A 15,437-nucleotide genomic window follows, 5' to 3' on the forward strand; every position below is an offset into this window, starting at 1 on the left:
AGCTCAGTTGTATTTGATTCGTCCATCGAATCGCCCCTCAGTCAAATTCTGGAGTCTGTCTTTCAGTTTCAATCCAATTCCTTGAATGTCTTTCAGTTTAAAACTATGTTCTCTCTTGGGTGTGTGTGTGTGCGTGCGTGTGTGTGTGTGCGTGCGTGTGTGTGTGTGTATGTGTGTGTGTGTGTGTGTGTGTGTGTGTGTGCACGCGTGTGGGTGCATGTGTGAGTGTGTGTGTGTGTATATGTGTGTGTGCACGTGCGTGTGTGTGTGCATGTGTGTGTGTGTGTACACATGCACTCTGTTGGTGTATTTGTGTATAGACACGTACACATACAGGGCAAGGCACCATCTCTGCACCTGCTCTACTGGAACAGCTATGCATGCCTACGCGCTATATCAGCACACTTTGGCACTATCACCACGTTTATCAACATTGTCGGAAGCACTGAAGAAGCAGCGGCAACCGCGGGAGCCAATAGCGGCACTGCCACTTCCAATGCAGACTCTCATAGCTTGTCTTCCATCATTGAAGTGAGTTTGAATGGATCTCCCACAAGATTTCCTCTATTAGGATTCTTCTGCGAGCCTGTAATAGCTTGCGGGTCATTCATTTCTGGTAGCTTTGCGACAACGCACTTCCATGAATTTTAGTCACTGCAGGAGTAGCTCTCTCTCTCTCTCTCTCTCTCTCTCTCTCTCTCTCTCTCTCTCTCTCTCTCTCTCTCTCTCTCTCTCTCACTCTTTCTCTCACTCTCTCTCTCTCTCTCTCTCTCTCTCACTCTCTTACTCTCTCACTCTCTCAGCAATGTCCGAGATAAGCATTGTTCTGCACTCTGCAGCAGTTCTAAGTCACCGTAGTCTGGTATCGCCATGACATACATGTATATATGTGTGCATTGTGGTACATTGTACATTGTGGTAGTTTCTTTTCAAAAAATGGCATAGATATACAGTAGGTATCGGTTGTAGCGTGGGTGGTTGAAAAACGACTTTCTATTCTTATTTCCGATATTTCTTACACACGATAAATCAAGTGTGACATATCATATGCATGTGCGCAGAGCCAAGAAGATCATCTTACATGCAGGGTAGTGCTACTGTGAATGCGGCTGGTCATAGTCCCATAGGCTTACCATGTGGCTATGCAACACGAGTTACATTACCACAACAGTTGAATCTGCAGCACTACGACGCAACGCGAGTCGGATCAGAACTGCATTGGACAGATGTTATTACTACAGGCGATACACTTTGTACTAATCTGGCATGTTTCGCTACACAAAGTCCATTCTTAGGACCAAAAGAATATACTGCCTACAAGAATGAACTCTCATGTTTTCATAATCATATGAAAACATGAGAGTTCATTCTTGTAGGCAGTATATTCTTTTACACGACCACAGTATAACCGATACGCACTGCATATTATTTAGTAGTAGTGGTGAGGCTTCCTGCAGCTTCATTCATAGGAAGTGGTTTTTGAGCAGACCCGTTTTGTCCCATTCACTCTGCAACACTATCGAACTCGTTTCTCTGCTGTGAAACAACTTCCTATAGATTATAATGTTGCAGTAAACAATACCATTACATGGCGTGTGTCATAGTCCTGCTTTGCACCCGTCACCGCTCCATCACCACCCTGAACGATCAAGCGTCAGATGTAGCTCTGATCTTTCTTATCCCTGTATCAGAAATACTGTCTTGTTGTTGTCTCTTCTGGTGTGCTGCATTCATCGTCGTTTCTCTCCTCTTTCTTTCTTTTTCTTTCGTCCTCCCTTGTTATTGGGTTCTTTGTCTCCTTGTGTGTTCCGTTGCAGGCATCTGAACAGGACGAGGGTGCCAGTACCAGCAGCAACAACAATGATGCTGTGAGTTGTTTTTTTCTTAAAGTATTTTATTCACCGTCCAATGGCAGCGACCAATGCAAAGGGAGGGGTGTTAGCCAGCCATGGCAATGAAAAGAAAGGAAAGAAGAAAGAAAAAGGATATAAATTATTGGAAGAAAATAACATTCAACTGCATACATGATCTATAAGCACATATTATAATATCAGTTGCAATATATATGTACCGTAAAGTCTTGTATAAAAGCCGCGGCTTCTATGACTTTCTTGGTGAAATTTTGCAGGCTTCTATATGAGACAGGCTTCTATACAAGACAGGTATTTCTATGTATGTCAACACTTAAACCAGGCTTATGTGTGATTTGATGGGCCCAAAATTGCGGCTTCTATTCGAGGGCGGCTTCTATTCGAGGGCGGCTTTTATACAAGACTTCACGGCATACACAAACAGTGAGATAGTGTATAATTTGGATGGGAACTCCATGCCAAACCCGCCACGATGGCCTTCTCAACTTTTTCTGCATCGCTTCTGTCAGTCAAGGCACTGCCATAGTTGTGTTGTTGCTCTGTCAGTGGGGCATGGACAGCATTGTTGTGTTGTTGCTCTGTCAGTGGGGCATGGACAGCATTGTTGTGTTGTTGCTCTGTCAGTGGGGTATGGACAGCATTGTTGTGTTGTTGCTCTGTCAGTGTGGCATGGACAGCATTGTTGTGTTGTTGCTCTGTCAATGGGGCATGGACAGCATTGTTGTGTTGTTGCTCTGTCAGTGGGTCATGGACAGCATTGTTGTGTTGTTGCTCTGTCAGTGTGGCATGGACAGCATTGTTGTGTTGTTGCTCTGTCAGTGGGGTATGGACAGCATAGTTGTGTTGTTGCTCTGTCAGTGGGTCATGGACAGCATAGTTGTGTTGTTGCTCTGTCAGTGGGGCATGGACAGCATAGTTGTGTTGTTGCTCTGTCAGTGGGGCATGGACAGCATACTTATTCCAACGCGGCGTCTACTTCGGGCACAATTACCCGTAGTCCACCAATTTAAGCTGGTGGTGAATGGTAGATATTGCAACAACCAGGCACGCTACTTGAGGCATTCATCGGCATATCAGCTAGCTCCAATGCACAGTGACGTCTACGAAGAAGTGCCTTGTCTTCACCGCCTCCTCTTCTCCATACCCTTTAGCGGAGATGCGAGAGTACAAGATGGGCAAGGTGGTGTTTCGAAACGATCTCTTGTGTTATTGTGCGCGACATGGTGAGAGTGGCATTGAGCGACTTGTACACATGTGTATGCCCTTTCCGTTGTTTGTTTTTGTGTTTAGTGGTGGGTCTGATCTACTCTCCTCCCACCGGTTTAGTAGCTGCATCTGCGCTTTGATCCTTTAGGGGTGGTGGTGTTCCTACGGATGAGTTCTACTCAGTGTAACTGAGTGCAATGCAAACCGTGAATTGTTTGTTTGTTGTTGTTGTGTCGGGTGTATTCTGCAGACGGCATCCACTGTATCTGACGATACCGATCACCACCACCAGCAGCAGCAAAATCAATCTCCTCCTCTGATCCGGCGGCCAGCGGCCGTCTTTAACATTCGCAGCGCCAAGGCTGTGGTCGATGGTGTTGCCATGGATACGTATGAAAGTAGCCAGACAATCAGCATGGTGAGTTGTGAACGAGCATCGATGATGTCATAGTACGTGATAAATGATGCACAATGATGTCATATGGTGTGTTATTACCCTTGAGATTCCCGTGATAGGCATATACTTGCCTTTGGAAAGTCATTCACATAAAATGAAGAAAAGGAATCTGTTTCTGTATGTAGGCTATGTAGAGAAATTGTAGGAGTTCAATACTCCGATATGTGAGCCTTAGGCTATCGCCGGGGTTGATTGACAAAAATGCGAGAAACACTTTTGACCATCAATCAGCGAAATAAGGAAATTGAGTCACCGTACCAGTTGGGATAACAGCACCCAAGTCCCAGAAAGACAGCTGTTTCAATGTGTCCTACTATGTGTGCTTGCTGTGTGCTTAGATGGCGTCGGTGGAAGCGTCCAACCCGGACAACTTCGCAGAACGGCACGAGCTGCTCAGCGTTGCTAAGTATGCGCATGGCTTGATGTTGGGACTGGTGTAGTGTTGCTGCTGCTGTTGCTGCTGCTGCTGCTGCTGCTGCTGCTGTTACCTCTACTTCTCTTTGTTTGTGTTATACCACACAAATACACAAACTGGAATAGTGCGGACACACACACACTCACTCACTCACTCACATACTCTCTCTCTCTCTCTCTCTCTCTCTCTCTACCTGTCCCCTTGCCTATGTTCAGGATGGAGTACGAGCACGCAGACGATGCTAAGTGCAAGCAGGTGCAGGACTCCGAAGACAAATGCTACACGCATCGCTTGCTTGTAGAGGATCTGAAGGCACTGTGGACGTTTGCCAATCGCCTGGTTGTGTTTGGCCTGTACAACAGCTACGCTCAGTCCAACATTCTCAAAGCAGACCTGTCGGCCGAGTCTCTCATTGGTCTCCGTGGAGATGATGATCTAAACGCGGGCAGTGCACTTGATAATGACAGTGGTGGGAGTGATGAGGACGATGGCGATGATTGTGATGAGGCGGATGGCGCTCGTCGTGGCCGGGATCGCGAGGCCACCGCCGATCAGGATCCAACAGCAGCGAGGGATTCCTCGGTGAGTTTTTTAAAAACTGTTTTTTTACTTTTTTTACTTCATACCACAGAACCGTCAGATGCTGTACAGCGGGGGCGGTGGCATATTAGATTGAAGTGGGGTAGTTGATCGTCGTTTTCCGTGATAGTCAAGTCTTGCTCCTGTTGTGAGGCTCGGTTGTATCCAGTTGTATTTTTAATTGAATATTCTAGCTGGACCTCGGCTGACACGTCATCGATTGGAGAACCAAGCTTCTGCTGAGTTGTTTGTTTGTCTGTGTCTTTGTCTGTACCTGTATATATGCGTGTATGTGTGTATGTATGTGTGGTATGAAGGTATGATGTGTGGGTGGGTGTGTGCGTGCGTGCGTGTGTGTGTGGGGGGGGGGGGGAGGGGTGTCTGTGTGTGTGCCTGTATGTGTGTGTGAGTGTGTCTGACTGTGTATATATCTGTGTCTGTGTATGTATATGTGTCTGTGTATATATCTGTGTCTGTGTATGAATGTGTCTGTGTATGTGTGTACGTTGTTCTTGTCAAGCAGAGTGTTCTGACGAGTACACCGAATGCATCATCCTCGTCGTCATCATCATCATCAACAACAGCATCACGACGTAGAGGTAGTTACTCTAGCACAGGCAGCAACTTATCTAGTTCATCCTCTCACCATCGACGGTCTGCGGCTGCTGCTGCTACTGCCACCGCTTCCATGTCTTCATCACCAAGCTTTCCACTGCTTGAGAAACTCATTAATGACAAGGATACCAAGTTCACTGCGGTTGCTGATGAGGTTAGTTTGTGTATGTGTGTGTGTGGGGGGGGGGGGGGTGGTGCATGTGTTTGTGTGTGTGCGTGTGTGTGTGCGTGTGTGTGTGCGCGTGTGCATGCGTGCATGTGTGCGTACGTATGTGTTGGTGTGCACGTGTGAGAGACTAACGAGCTTACAAGAAAAATTGTTGAAAAGTTGGCAGGGCATGACATTCAGTCGCTTGTATTTGACCTGTCAACTTTTCCAAGATTACCCGAAGGCCAGGGAGATTTAAGCTGACTTGCACCAACTACAGGATATTCAACCCATCCACCCCCTCTCAATCTGTGTGTGTTTTCACGTTTGTTTGTGTTTGTGTGTTTCACGTCTATTAGTGTCTGTGTGTGTCTTTGTGTGTGTGTATGTGTGTGTGTTTGGGTGTCTGTATGTATCTCTGTGTTTATGTGTCTGGGTGTGTCTGGGTGTGTCTGTCTACGTCTATCTGTCTGTCTGTCTGCCTGTCTGTGTGTGTGTGTTTCTGTGTGTGTATCTCTGTGTATATCTGTGCCGGTGTGTCTGGGTGTATCTCTGTGTCTGTGTGTCTGTGTGCCCCGATGCCTACTTGTCGTAGGATCGCGGAGAGCAAGGGACACCCGTCTTGTTTGGCCACAAGCTATGCAGGTCGGATGATTTGCGTGAACTTTCCTGGCTTGGTAAGTGCCACTGGGCCGTAAGCGACCACCGGAGCTGAGTGGCCAGTCAAACATGCTCTCAGACGTTTGTGAAAAGATTACACGTATTGAAGGGGCAGTTTGCTTGACAGTCTTGCAATTTTGCTTGTGACCTCATAGCGTGTAACTTCATGTCAATGACTTTCACCGAGAGGGGGGGGGGGGGGTAATGACCCAAAGAGGGGTACATCACCACACCATCGCTTTTGCTAACTCCTTTGGGTGTCCGTGTTGGGCTTGCAGCGTGGCCTCTACTTCTACTGTCAGACTGGGTAGAGCAATGACAAACGCACCACACTACCTTAGTCCCGCAATGCCACCCTGGGCCGACGTTGCTCGTCGTGTGCCTAATCAACATCTCCCATTCCTGCTGTTCATGTGTGTCCCCTCACCCCTCGCCACCCAGTTGAGTTTGTCAACGCACAAGTGGTGTTCCGGGCGCCGACGGTGGACGGTTGCGTTGCCGTGACCACGTCTAGCGCCGTCATCATGGCACACGTGCACACGCCCGTCATGAAGCACGGCGAGCTGGTCGCCAAGACAACCTGGACCAGCCTGATCAACGACATGCAGTACTTTGCCTCCGTCGAGAGCATCACGGGAAAATCGGCATGGCTGCCGGCATCGGCAGTGGCCAACTCAGGCCACGACCCTATGTAAGTATGGCGTGTATGGCGGCGGGAATGGCATAGAGTTGTGTGGGGATATGGTATGGTTAATGGGTGTGTGTCTGTGTCTGTCTGTCTGTCTGTCTGTCTGTCTGTCTGTCTGTCTGTCTGTCTGTCTGTGTCTGTGCGTGTGTGTGTGGTGGGGGGGGGGGGGTCATTTTGGCACCACAGTCACGCCATTGTCGTGTGGTCCGTGTGTCTCCCTGCAACTAAATCCCTATTCAATAGGAGTGGATGTACAGTGTTGTAGCATTGGTGTTACAGGCGGGATCAAGGCGGGATCAAGGCGGGATCAAGGTGAACTGGGAAAGATACCACAGTGCTGCTCATTGAAATGCGATCGAGCCAGCGAATGCCACCCCGTGCAGCGAATGCCACCCCGTGCAGCCCTAGACCTGTGAACCCTGGGATGTGAACTAGTGCAAGGTGCAAACTTGATTCATGCCATCGGATTTACTAGTGCAAGCAGTAACACTGTGCTAGGTAGGCCTCTTGTAAATTACTGTATTTAAATTTCACAAATTTGCGGTGTACTTTTATTTTCGGTACTTTCGGTGCATCTGTTCCGTACCTAAAATTTCAATACACCGAACAAACACTAACACACATAATCCAATAGGGAACTGCTTCTCTGTACCTAAAATTTCTGTTCACCTAACCTGGCCTTTTGCCCTCATACCGAAAATATTGAGCACCGAAAATTTCTGCAATTCGAGTATACTGTTGCTTTGTTTTTAAGTACTCAGATGGTGAGCCAAGGACAATATTAAATGGAAACAAGGAAGAGCAGTGCTCAAGCTCACTTCCTTGCCGTGGAATGTCTCAGTACTCGCTGTCAGTCTGGTGCTACCTTGTGCACGTCTGACTGTTCATAATCTGGTTGATTTGGTGGACTCTAAACGTATAACTTGTGCCCTGCCGTTTTCCTTGTTTCCATTAATTTAATTGCTTCGTTTTCTTTCCTTATCCACTTACGTAGGTCCAGCGAACGGCATTCTGCGCCGAAACAAGGCAATCTGGACATCAGCGACTTGCTGGGCGGCACGTACGTTGCCACGAGCAACAAGCTTGGTGCCATGGTAACCACCGTCATCAGCCCGGTCGCCAGCCGGCTCAATCCCATTGCCATGGAGACGGCACCATCCAGCATGCCCATGCAGAGGCTGATCACCAGGTAAGAGGATCATGGCCAAGGTGGCGCAAGCTGCCGGGCTTCTGGAACAGTCAGATAATCATGGTCCAGGTAGCGGAAGCTGCCGCCGGGGTTCTGGTACAGTCAGACCTCGCTTTTCCGGTTCTCTTTTATCCGGATCCCTCACCATCAGGAAGAAAATCGTTGGTTACCGATTTACAGCATACGTCATGCGTACATACAGTACGTGTGTTTGATTATCCGGTTCCCTAGCCTATCCGGATATGTTTGTGGAAAACGGATGTGCGCAGCTAAGCGAGTTCTGACTGTATTCTCACCTGGCTGACCGACTGGCGACTAAGCACTGTCTGGCCAACTGTCAGCCATGTGTATACCGTGTAACACGTTATATGCGGTGTATTTTCAATTTCGGTAATTTCGGTAGCGAAACCAGGCACCTAAATTTAGATTACACCGAAAAGGCTCTAGAGCACACACCGTATGTGAAGGAAAAGCTGGTCACCTAATTCTACAGAATTCGTTAACATTTTCATGTCGCTAACCAAGAGAAATCCTGAGATAGTTATTCATTACATTTGAAGTTTTGTGGCGAAGTTGCAAACGGGAAAAGTCTGAATAAGTATGTTGAAATATGTCCTCTCGATGGCAGAACTTTTTTTACAATTGCCCATCGGCTCCAATCTTGTTAGAATGGTGGAATGGTGGGAAGTGGTGCACTCGGCCAACTTGGGGTCTCGGATTTATACTGAGAGTGTGTACTAAATGCACCAATACTATCATGTCCAGTAAAAGCTGTGACTCACGACCACCCCTTGGGGCCAGAGAAAGCGGAAAGCGGTCTTTAGTGGCAGGTGGTCCTTAGTTAGTGGTCTGCACCGCACAGCCATAAACTATTATATGAATATGAGACCGCCCGTGCCTGACGAAGTGCTCGGTAGCACCAGGCTGGTCGCAAATCACGGTGGTCTTTAGTTACAGGTTTTACTGTATCTTGAAAAAGGGAGGTAGGGGAGAGGGATGAGGAAAGCGGGCTACACGCATTCATACAATGTTAAGTCACATTCATGCACCTCTGTGCTCGGCAGCAACGTTGAGTGACTTATTCCATTGTCCTGCTCAATCTGCCTCACTGTCACTTTCCCTGCGCCTTGTCCTATTGCCACCGAACATATTGTTCATGAGCGTAGCTTGGAATGTCATCAAACTTTGCTGGATGTTGAGCTGAAACTGCTCTTGTCGGTTCTGTGATGCATTTGCTCTCTCTTCATCTCTTTGCCTCTGCCTAGCTTCAAAATCTTGTTGTTGTTGCAGCTGGGACTATAGTCATGAGAACAAGAAAACAAAGAGATGCAAACATAAATAATTCTTTAAGTTTCCATAGGACAGCCACCTTCACTTTGTCAAGATCATGATGCGGCTGTGCGACAGGCCGAGCTGGCCGCCCTTCAATGAGGGGAGAGTGATAATTCCTTTTGACTCATTACCATGCAGACTGGTACCTTCTTAGGTTAATAAGGTACTACATGTGGTATAAGTTCAGTGTCTGGTTCAGTGTCTGGTTGATTGTGTAACTAGTCTACGTCGGGATAGACTGCGGCAGCAAGAGTGCCTCTCATTCAGTGTAGGCAATTTTTGTTTATTTAATTGTAAGTGAAAATGCCGTTCAGTACGAACTGAAATCACTGATGAGGAACGATGACATGAGGTTGCTACTGACATAATAATTATAGGCGTGTATGGCGCTTACCTGAATCGCAAGGTTTTGCTGTGTTTGTGCTTGCACAATGTCTGCAAAAGCAGCGAGAAATTGTTGCTGCTGCTGCTGATGGGTCGCCCTTGCTGGTGTCCTTGGCACAATTCGCGAAGGCAATGGGCGGGCTGCAGCCCTACCTGGTGTTGCTTCCTGGTGAACTGCCTCATCACCACCAACAGCAGCAGCAGCTACTTGCTGCGCCCTTGCAAGCTGGGCTGGTGGTAATGCTGCTGCTTGGGCTGTAGGCTGGGCTGCTAGCAACTCCACACGCTGGGCTGCAGGCTGGGCTGCAGGCTGGGCTGCAGGCTGAGCTGCTGGCAATGCTGCACGCTGGGCTTCACACGGGGCTGCAGGTTGCAGTGGAACTGCTGGAAAATCTTCATCTGCAGAGGTGTCATCAAGTTCAAATCCACCGGCATTGGATGCAGGGGGACTCTGAGTCAGTGTTGTTGGGCACAAAAACGCACTCCACTCTCTCCTCAGCTTCACCATCAGCAGCATCACTGTCACTGCGCTATCGGAGTCTGCAGTGTCGTTGCCGAACTGCAAACCCATCATGGGATGGTCGCGGAACATTTCAAAGTAGATGCGAAGCAGAGGCCATTTCGCTTTCAGAGGACATCTTCCCAGTTGATCTCGTCGTTGAAGTCCTCGTCTCCATCTGTGGCAGCTCCAGTCCTGTCCTTTTTATTTATGATGGGGAGAACAAACTCCTTTACCTTCTTGTTGCCCGTTTTCTTTATCGCTGCAACCTTGTCCTTCACCTGTTTCCAGGTGGCTTCCACGTCGGACTCTTTCAGCTTTTCGGCCATCCACCTGTACCACTCCGTGTCCCTCTCCATTCTTTTGTCAAAGCGAGTCTTCACTTCAACGTACAACTGCAGCAGTAGCTGCTCTGATTCAATTGTCCACTTCATTATCGAAAGTGAAATCAAACAACAATTAAAATCGCTCACTGTGTCCGAGCTTCCGCAAGAGAGTATGGAGTAGCGGATTTGAATTTTCGCAGTTTCCATGGTGATACACGCTGTTGCGACACCGCTGCAGCGGATCCGCAAGTCTCAAGTGCATGTGGGACCGGGCCCTTAGCTGGTACGCGTCGTCGCTCCATTAGCAGGAGTATCCTCAGCAGTGCGGTACTGGGCAGTGCTCCTAGGTCCTAGACTAGAGCAGCATGGACCATCTACTGCCCCTGCTCCCATCACCAAATGTGTTGAAGGTGCCAAAAATAGAATATCCCCTGACCCCCGTCACCATTCTGTTTTGGGTATTTGCATCTGATCAACATAATTATGCACCAAAGTTGCAGTGTTCTTTGAAAATTTAATAGTATGTGTGCACACTGAGGGGGGGGGGGGGGGGACGGTCCACTGTGTAGGACTAGGAGGCTGGGGTTTCTCAGATGCCTTGGTTCTTAACCAATGTGCGTGTGTGCGTGCGTGCGTGCGTGCGTGCGTGCGTGTGTGTGTGTGTGTGTATCTCTGTGGATATTGTTGACTAGGTGTGTATGTCAAGTACACTACGCTAGCTTTGGCGGCCAGCCGGACCCAGCACACATACCCAGAGTGGAAGGGACTGCGCCTGGTCGGGGATATCCCGCAGAGCTACGCAGGGTAAGCCTCACATACCTCCCCTCCTCCCGCTGTTTATTCAGTGGGTGACAATTGCTTCAATATCCTTCTTCATCCCCACGGTCTTACACCGCAATCGTCGTAAATATCTCTCCAAATTTTCCCTTCAAATGTTCGCCCCTGGGTCTTCATCAGGGAGTAGTTCATCGGGGAGTACGAAGAAGGAGATTGAAACATGATTGATTGGCTCCAGTGGAGACTCCGCGTATTGAAGGTGACAATTGCATCGTGAATATGTACTCTTTTTAAAGTATGATTAAATCTGGTTGCCGCTGCCTGAAACCAGAGGTATCGTTGCATATTCTACAGGCCACGTGGTTGCTGGGACCAACTGGTCATTTCACCATGTTTTGCCTGTGTTATGTTGTTTCAAAGTACGTACACATGTGCCTCATCACAGCCTACATGCATCTGGTTGGGGTGTGCGCGTGTCCATCTGTCCGTCCGTCTGTCCATCTGTCTCTCTCTCTCTCTCTCGCTCGCTCTCGCTCTGTGTGGATGGATGTCTGTCTGTCTGTGCGTCCGTCTATCTGTCTGTCTCTGTGTGTGTCTGCCTGTCTGCCTGTCTGCCTGCCCATTGGTTTGTATGTGTATGTGCGTATGGGTGCACACTGGTGTTTGTGTCAACACATGTTTGTGTGTATGTGTGCGTGTGTGTATGTGTGTGTGTATGTGTGCATGCGTGTGTATGTGTGTCTGTGTGCACGTGTGCATGTGTCATACATGTGTAGAGTTTCTCGTTGAACACGTCACTAGCTGAGGATGAGCCAGTGGACACGTTCACAATCTCTTATCCAAAACTGGACATTGCCACAAACTCAGTGAGTGCACCATGTACATGTAGATGCGTTAAGTTAAAACTAAAGAGAACTTCACCATGTCCATGTAGGCGTGGATGCGTGTGTGCATGTGTGCGTGTTGGGGGGGGGGGGGGGTTGCGTGTGTGCGTGTGTGTGTATGTAGTCAAGTGGTGTGCTTCACTGTCTGAAGAGTGCTCAATACCCATGTAGGGCAGAGCCTTGTACACAAGAGAGAGATTGGAAGCTTTGTTACAACTCTGAGTTTCACGTATTACTACGATCATCAGGCAACATGTGTGTATGTATGTAAGTGCAGGTGTTTTCGAATTGTCTTGTTGTCATTGACTGGCTGTCTGTCTGTTTGGCTATTCTTGATCTCTTCGTGGCTAGGATCAATTCAAACTTGTGATCAACATCATCACCAAACTGCTATTCTACGTTGACCCAAAGAAGAAGGAGTTAGCTGATCGGTGTGAAAACAAGCGCTTTGAGCTGGAGTTGAGTAACATTATCGACCAGCGTACACCAGTCATGGAGAAACAACGAGCGGTCAGGTATGGTACTCTAATTTCAGAAATTTTCGGGGCTCAATATTTTCGGTATGAGGGCAAAAGGCAAGGTTAGGTGAACAGAAAATTTAGGTACAGAGAAGCAGTTCCCTATTGGATTATGTGTGATAGTAGTTGTTCGGTGTATTGAAATTTTAGGTATGAAACAGATGCACCGAAAGTACCGAAAATATAAGTACACCGAAAATTTGTGAAATTACAGTATCCCGTTCTCCAGAGGGGTTGTAGTACCCTGCCTTTGGGGCATTAAAATGTCCCTGCCCAATGTGTATGGAGCTGCAAGGTTTTAAAAAAACTAAGACCCAGTGTTGAATTCACTACAATATTACCTACGGAGTACGAACACCACGTCAAGTGGACGCAAGCTAATCTTGAGTTGAATTCTCTTGCTGTTCGGGGATGACTTTGTAAACAGGTGTATTTATATGACACCACATGTTTCCGTGACAACTCGTCCTCTCTTCAATTCCGAATGTGGAGGGAAGTGTTGCTTGTGTGTGTACGGGTCACTCATATCACAAGATGTGGTAGTACTTTAGAAGAGAAGGATAATGCAGTCAGTCTCCTGATGCCCATGAACTGAATAGGGAACATTGTGCGTGTACGTGCGTGCATGCATGCGTGCATGTATGTCATGTCATGTTCACGGCTGCAGGGATCAGCTGGAGCTTGTACGTGGCCTGGATCGTAACGCCTACGGACTGCTGCAGGACATGGATGATCTGATTGAACAGCGACTGACCTTGTTCAGCTCTGCACCCGGGGGCGTGCTCAATGACGTCGAAATGACCAGGGTAGGCGAAGTCGAGGAAGTTCTTGCCAGGTAAGAATCTGGGAGTATAACATCTACTGTAAAACCGGAAAATTTCGGTGGACGTTTATTTTCGGTAGATTCGGTACAAGTACTTCAAGAAGTAAATTTTACCTAAAATAAAACGCAACCTAAAATTCAACCATGCCATGCCACACAGTGTGCAAAATGCATTTTTGAATCTGGAAAATCAGTTTACCGACATTTTCGCGCTACCAAGCCGTTGATTTTGGGAATACCGAGAACATTACAGCACCGAAAATTCCCGGTTTTACAGTAACATTCCAGTAGACACCTATGGTGGTGGCAGCTGAAATCCGACCCCTGATTTTCGTGCTCGAGTGCAGCACCGACTCTAGCGGCCTCTATTTACAGTCCATTTCAAAACTATAGACGCGTCCCTAGGCAAAAACCGTTATGCCAGCATCTATACCACATAAAATCTGTGATCACTTTGTGCATAAATTTTTCCAAATTGGGCGTCTGTTATCCAATCGTTTAGAAACTATATGAGAGTAATTGTGGAGCGGACCTGAGCAATATTCCGAAAACTATTCTCAAAACGGTCCAGCCAAATTTGAAATATTTCAAAAACACTACGCGTCTTTTGTTTTGAAACGGACTGTAGTGGTGTTATAAGTGCATGCTGGGTCTTTTGCAATGTGAGCTTGGGGTTGGATTTCAGTTGTCACCACTGGTGTGCGTGTCTGTGTGTACGTGTGCCTCTGTGTGTTTCTGTGTCTGTCTGTCTGTGTGTGTGCGTGCGTGCGTGCGCGTGTGTGTGTGTGTGTGTGTGTTCCTCCTTTCAGTTTGCAGCTGCAGCTGTTTGCACTGGAGAATGAGATAGCTGAGGCAAAGGCTGAGCTGACGGAGAGAAGTCTGGACCTGCGAGTTACGATCAAGTAAGAATGGTGCCTAGGGATTTGCTGCGCCTGCCTGCATCTGCCTGCATATGTCGGTATAATTGCTCTCTTTCCCTTTCGTTGTGTGCCTTGCGATCATCGTATAACATGTTACACATACATGTCGTCAGATAGGAAATGATTACAGTACAATTAGTACTCCTTGTAGCTATATTAATTCTCTTATCTTACTCATATTTTTGGGACTGCTTCAAGCTGTAGTGACAGCACGTGTGTACTATTGCCAGCATTCAGAATACAGACCTGCTTTCAAATCCAGTTTTACCTTCTGTTGCAAATAGGCCATAATTATATACGGCAAGAATGTGAGCGACTTGCGTGCGGTTGCTCGTACTTCTGGGTGCTCGTTTGTGCGCGCGTGTGTGCGTGTGTGTGTGTGTGTGTGTGTTTGTGTCCAGTTCTTTCCGCGCTAGCCAGCTTGGACTCGATTCGTCCGGTAAGTAGCTGACGTGAAATGAAATCATAGGGACGTTAATAGTACGAAACGGTGCATTTTCGGAAAAATCAAAGGGTTGCAAGTTGAAATTCGGCCAGGTTTTACAAAATCAAGACAGACATAACATGGAGCTCTTCGATTGCAATGTGTCAGGCCCGCTTGCAACCTGTCTTTCCACCTGCTTTCCACCTGCTTTCCACCTGTCTTTCCCCACGGTTCCCTTACGTATTTGCACCCACTCCTGTGTGCTCCTTGTGAATTTACCAGCTGCTGCTGACACTGCCGCTGTAGTCACTATAATTTTTCTCCTGATGTGTGTGTGTCTGTCTGTCTGTGTGTCTGTCTGTGTGTGTGTGTGTGTGTGTGTGTGTGTGTGTGTGTGTGTGTGTGTGTGTGTGCGTGTGTGTGTGCATGTGTGCGTGTGCATGTGTGTTTCCACTGCTTCTCAGATGGTGATGACAGCGCAAAGCATTCACCTAGTGTGGAGTTACGTATTGAGGTCTGGCTGGATAACAGCACCTGGACCATCATGCAGACCGATGGCCAGCTCCAGTTGGCCAAGGTCTCTCTCAACAACTTCCTGTGAGTGCAACGTGTAGTTGTGTGTGTGTGGGGGGGGGGGGGGGTATCAGCGTATCTATGTGTGTCTGTGTCTCCGTGTCATGGTCTGTCTCTCTGTATGTTTGCAGATTATGTACAGTGCTGGT

General features: G+C 47.8%; 1 protein-coding gene across 2 annotated transcripts in view; it reads left to right on the forward strand.

The window, feature by feature from the left end:
• LOC135828267 (uncharacterized) overlaps window positions 1–15,437 on the forward strand; it is an 86,101-nt gene that overhangs the window by 56,526 nt on the left and 14,138 nt on the right. For both annotated transcript variants that reach the window (XM_065340716.1, XM_065340715.1), the window contains exons 39-54: window positions 321–531; window positions 1,818–1,868; window positions 3,328–3,495; window positions 3,873–3,940; window positions 4,165–4,531; window positions 5,052–5,297; window positions 5,887–5,968; window positions 6,393–6,642; window positions 7,634–7,828; window positions 11,062–11,173; window positions 11,923–12,012; window positions 12,382–12,545; window positions 13,216–13,383; window positions 14,181–14,273; window positions 14,693–14,730; window positions 15,180–15,312. In XM_065340716.1, coding sequence (XP_065196788.1) covers window positions 321–531; window positions 1,818–1,868; window positions 3,328–3,495; window positions 3,873–3,940; window positions 4,165–4,531; window positions 5,052–5,297; window positions 5,887–5,968; window positions 6,393–6,642; window positions 7,634–7,828; window positions 11,062–11,173; window positions 11,923–12,012; window positions 12,382–12,545; window positions 13,216–13,383; window positions 14,181–14,273; window positions 14,693–14,730; window positions 15,180–15,312 — 2,436 coding nt within the window. The remainder of the gene's footprint in view (window positions 1–320; window positions 532–1,817; window positions 1,869–3,327; window positions 3,496–3,872; window positions 3,941–4,164; window positions 4,532–5,051; window positions 5,298–5,886; window positions 5,969–6,392; window positions 6,643–7,633; window positions 7,829–11,061; window positions 11,174–11,922; window positions 12,013–12,381; window positions 12,546–13,215; window positions 13,384–14,180; window positions 14,274–14,692; window positions 14,731–15,179; window positions 15,313–15,437) is intronic.

This window comes from Sycon ciliatum, chromosome 12, assembly GCF_964019385.1.
Source record: "Sycon ciliatum chromosome 12, ocSycCili1.1, whole genome shotgun sequence".
Classification (NCBI taxonomy): Eukaryota; Metazoa; Porifera; class Calcarea; order Leucosolenida; family Sycettidae; genus Sycon; species Sycon ciliatum.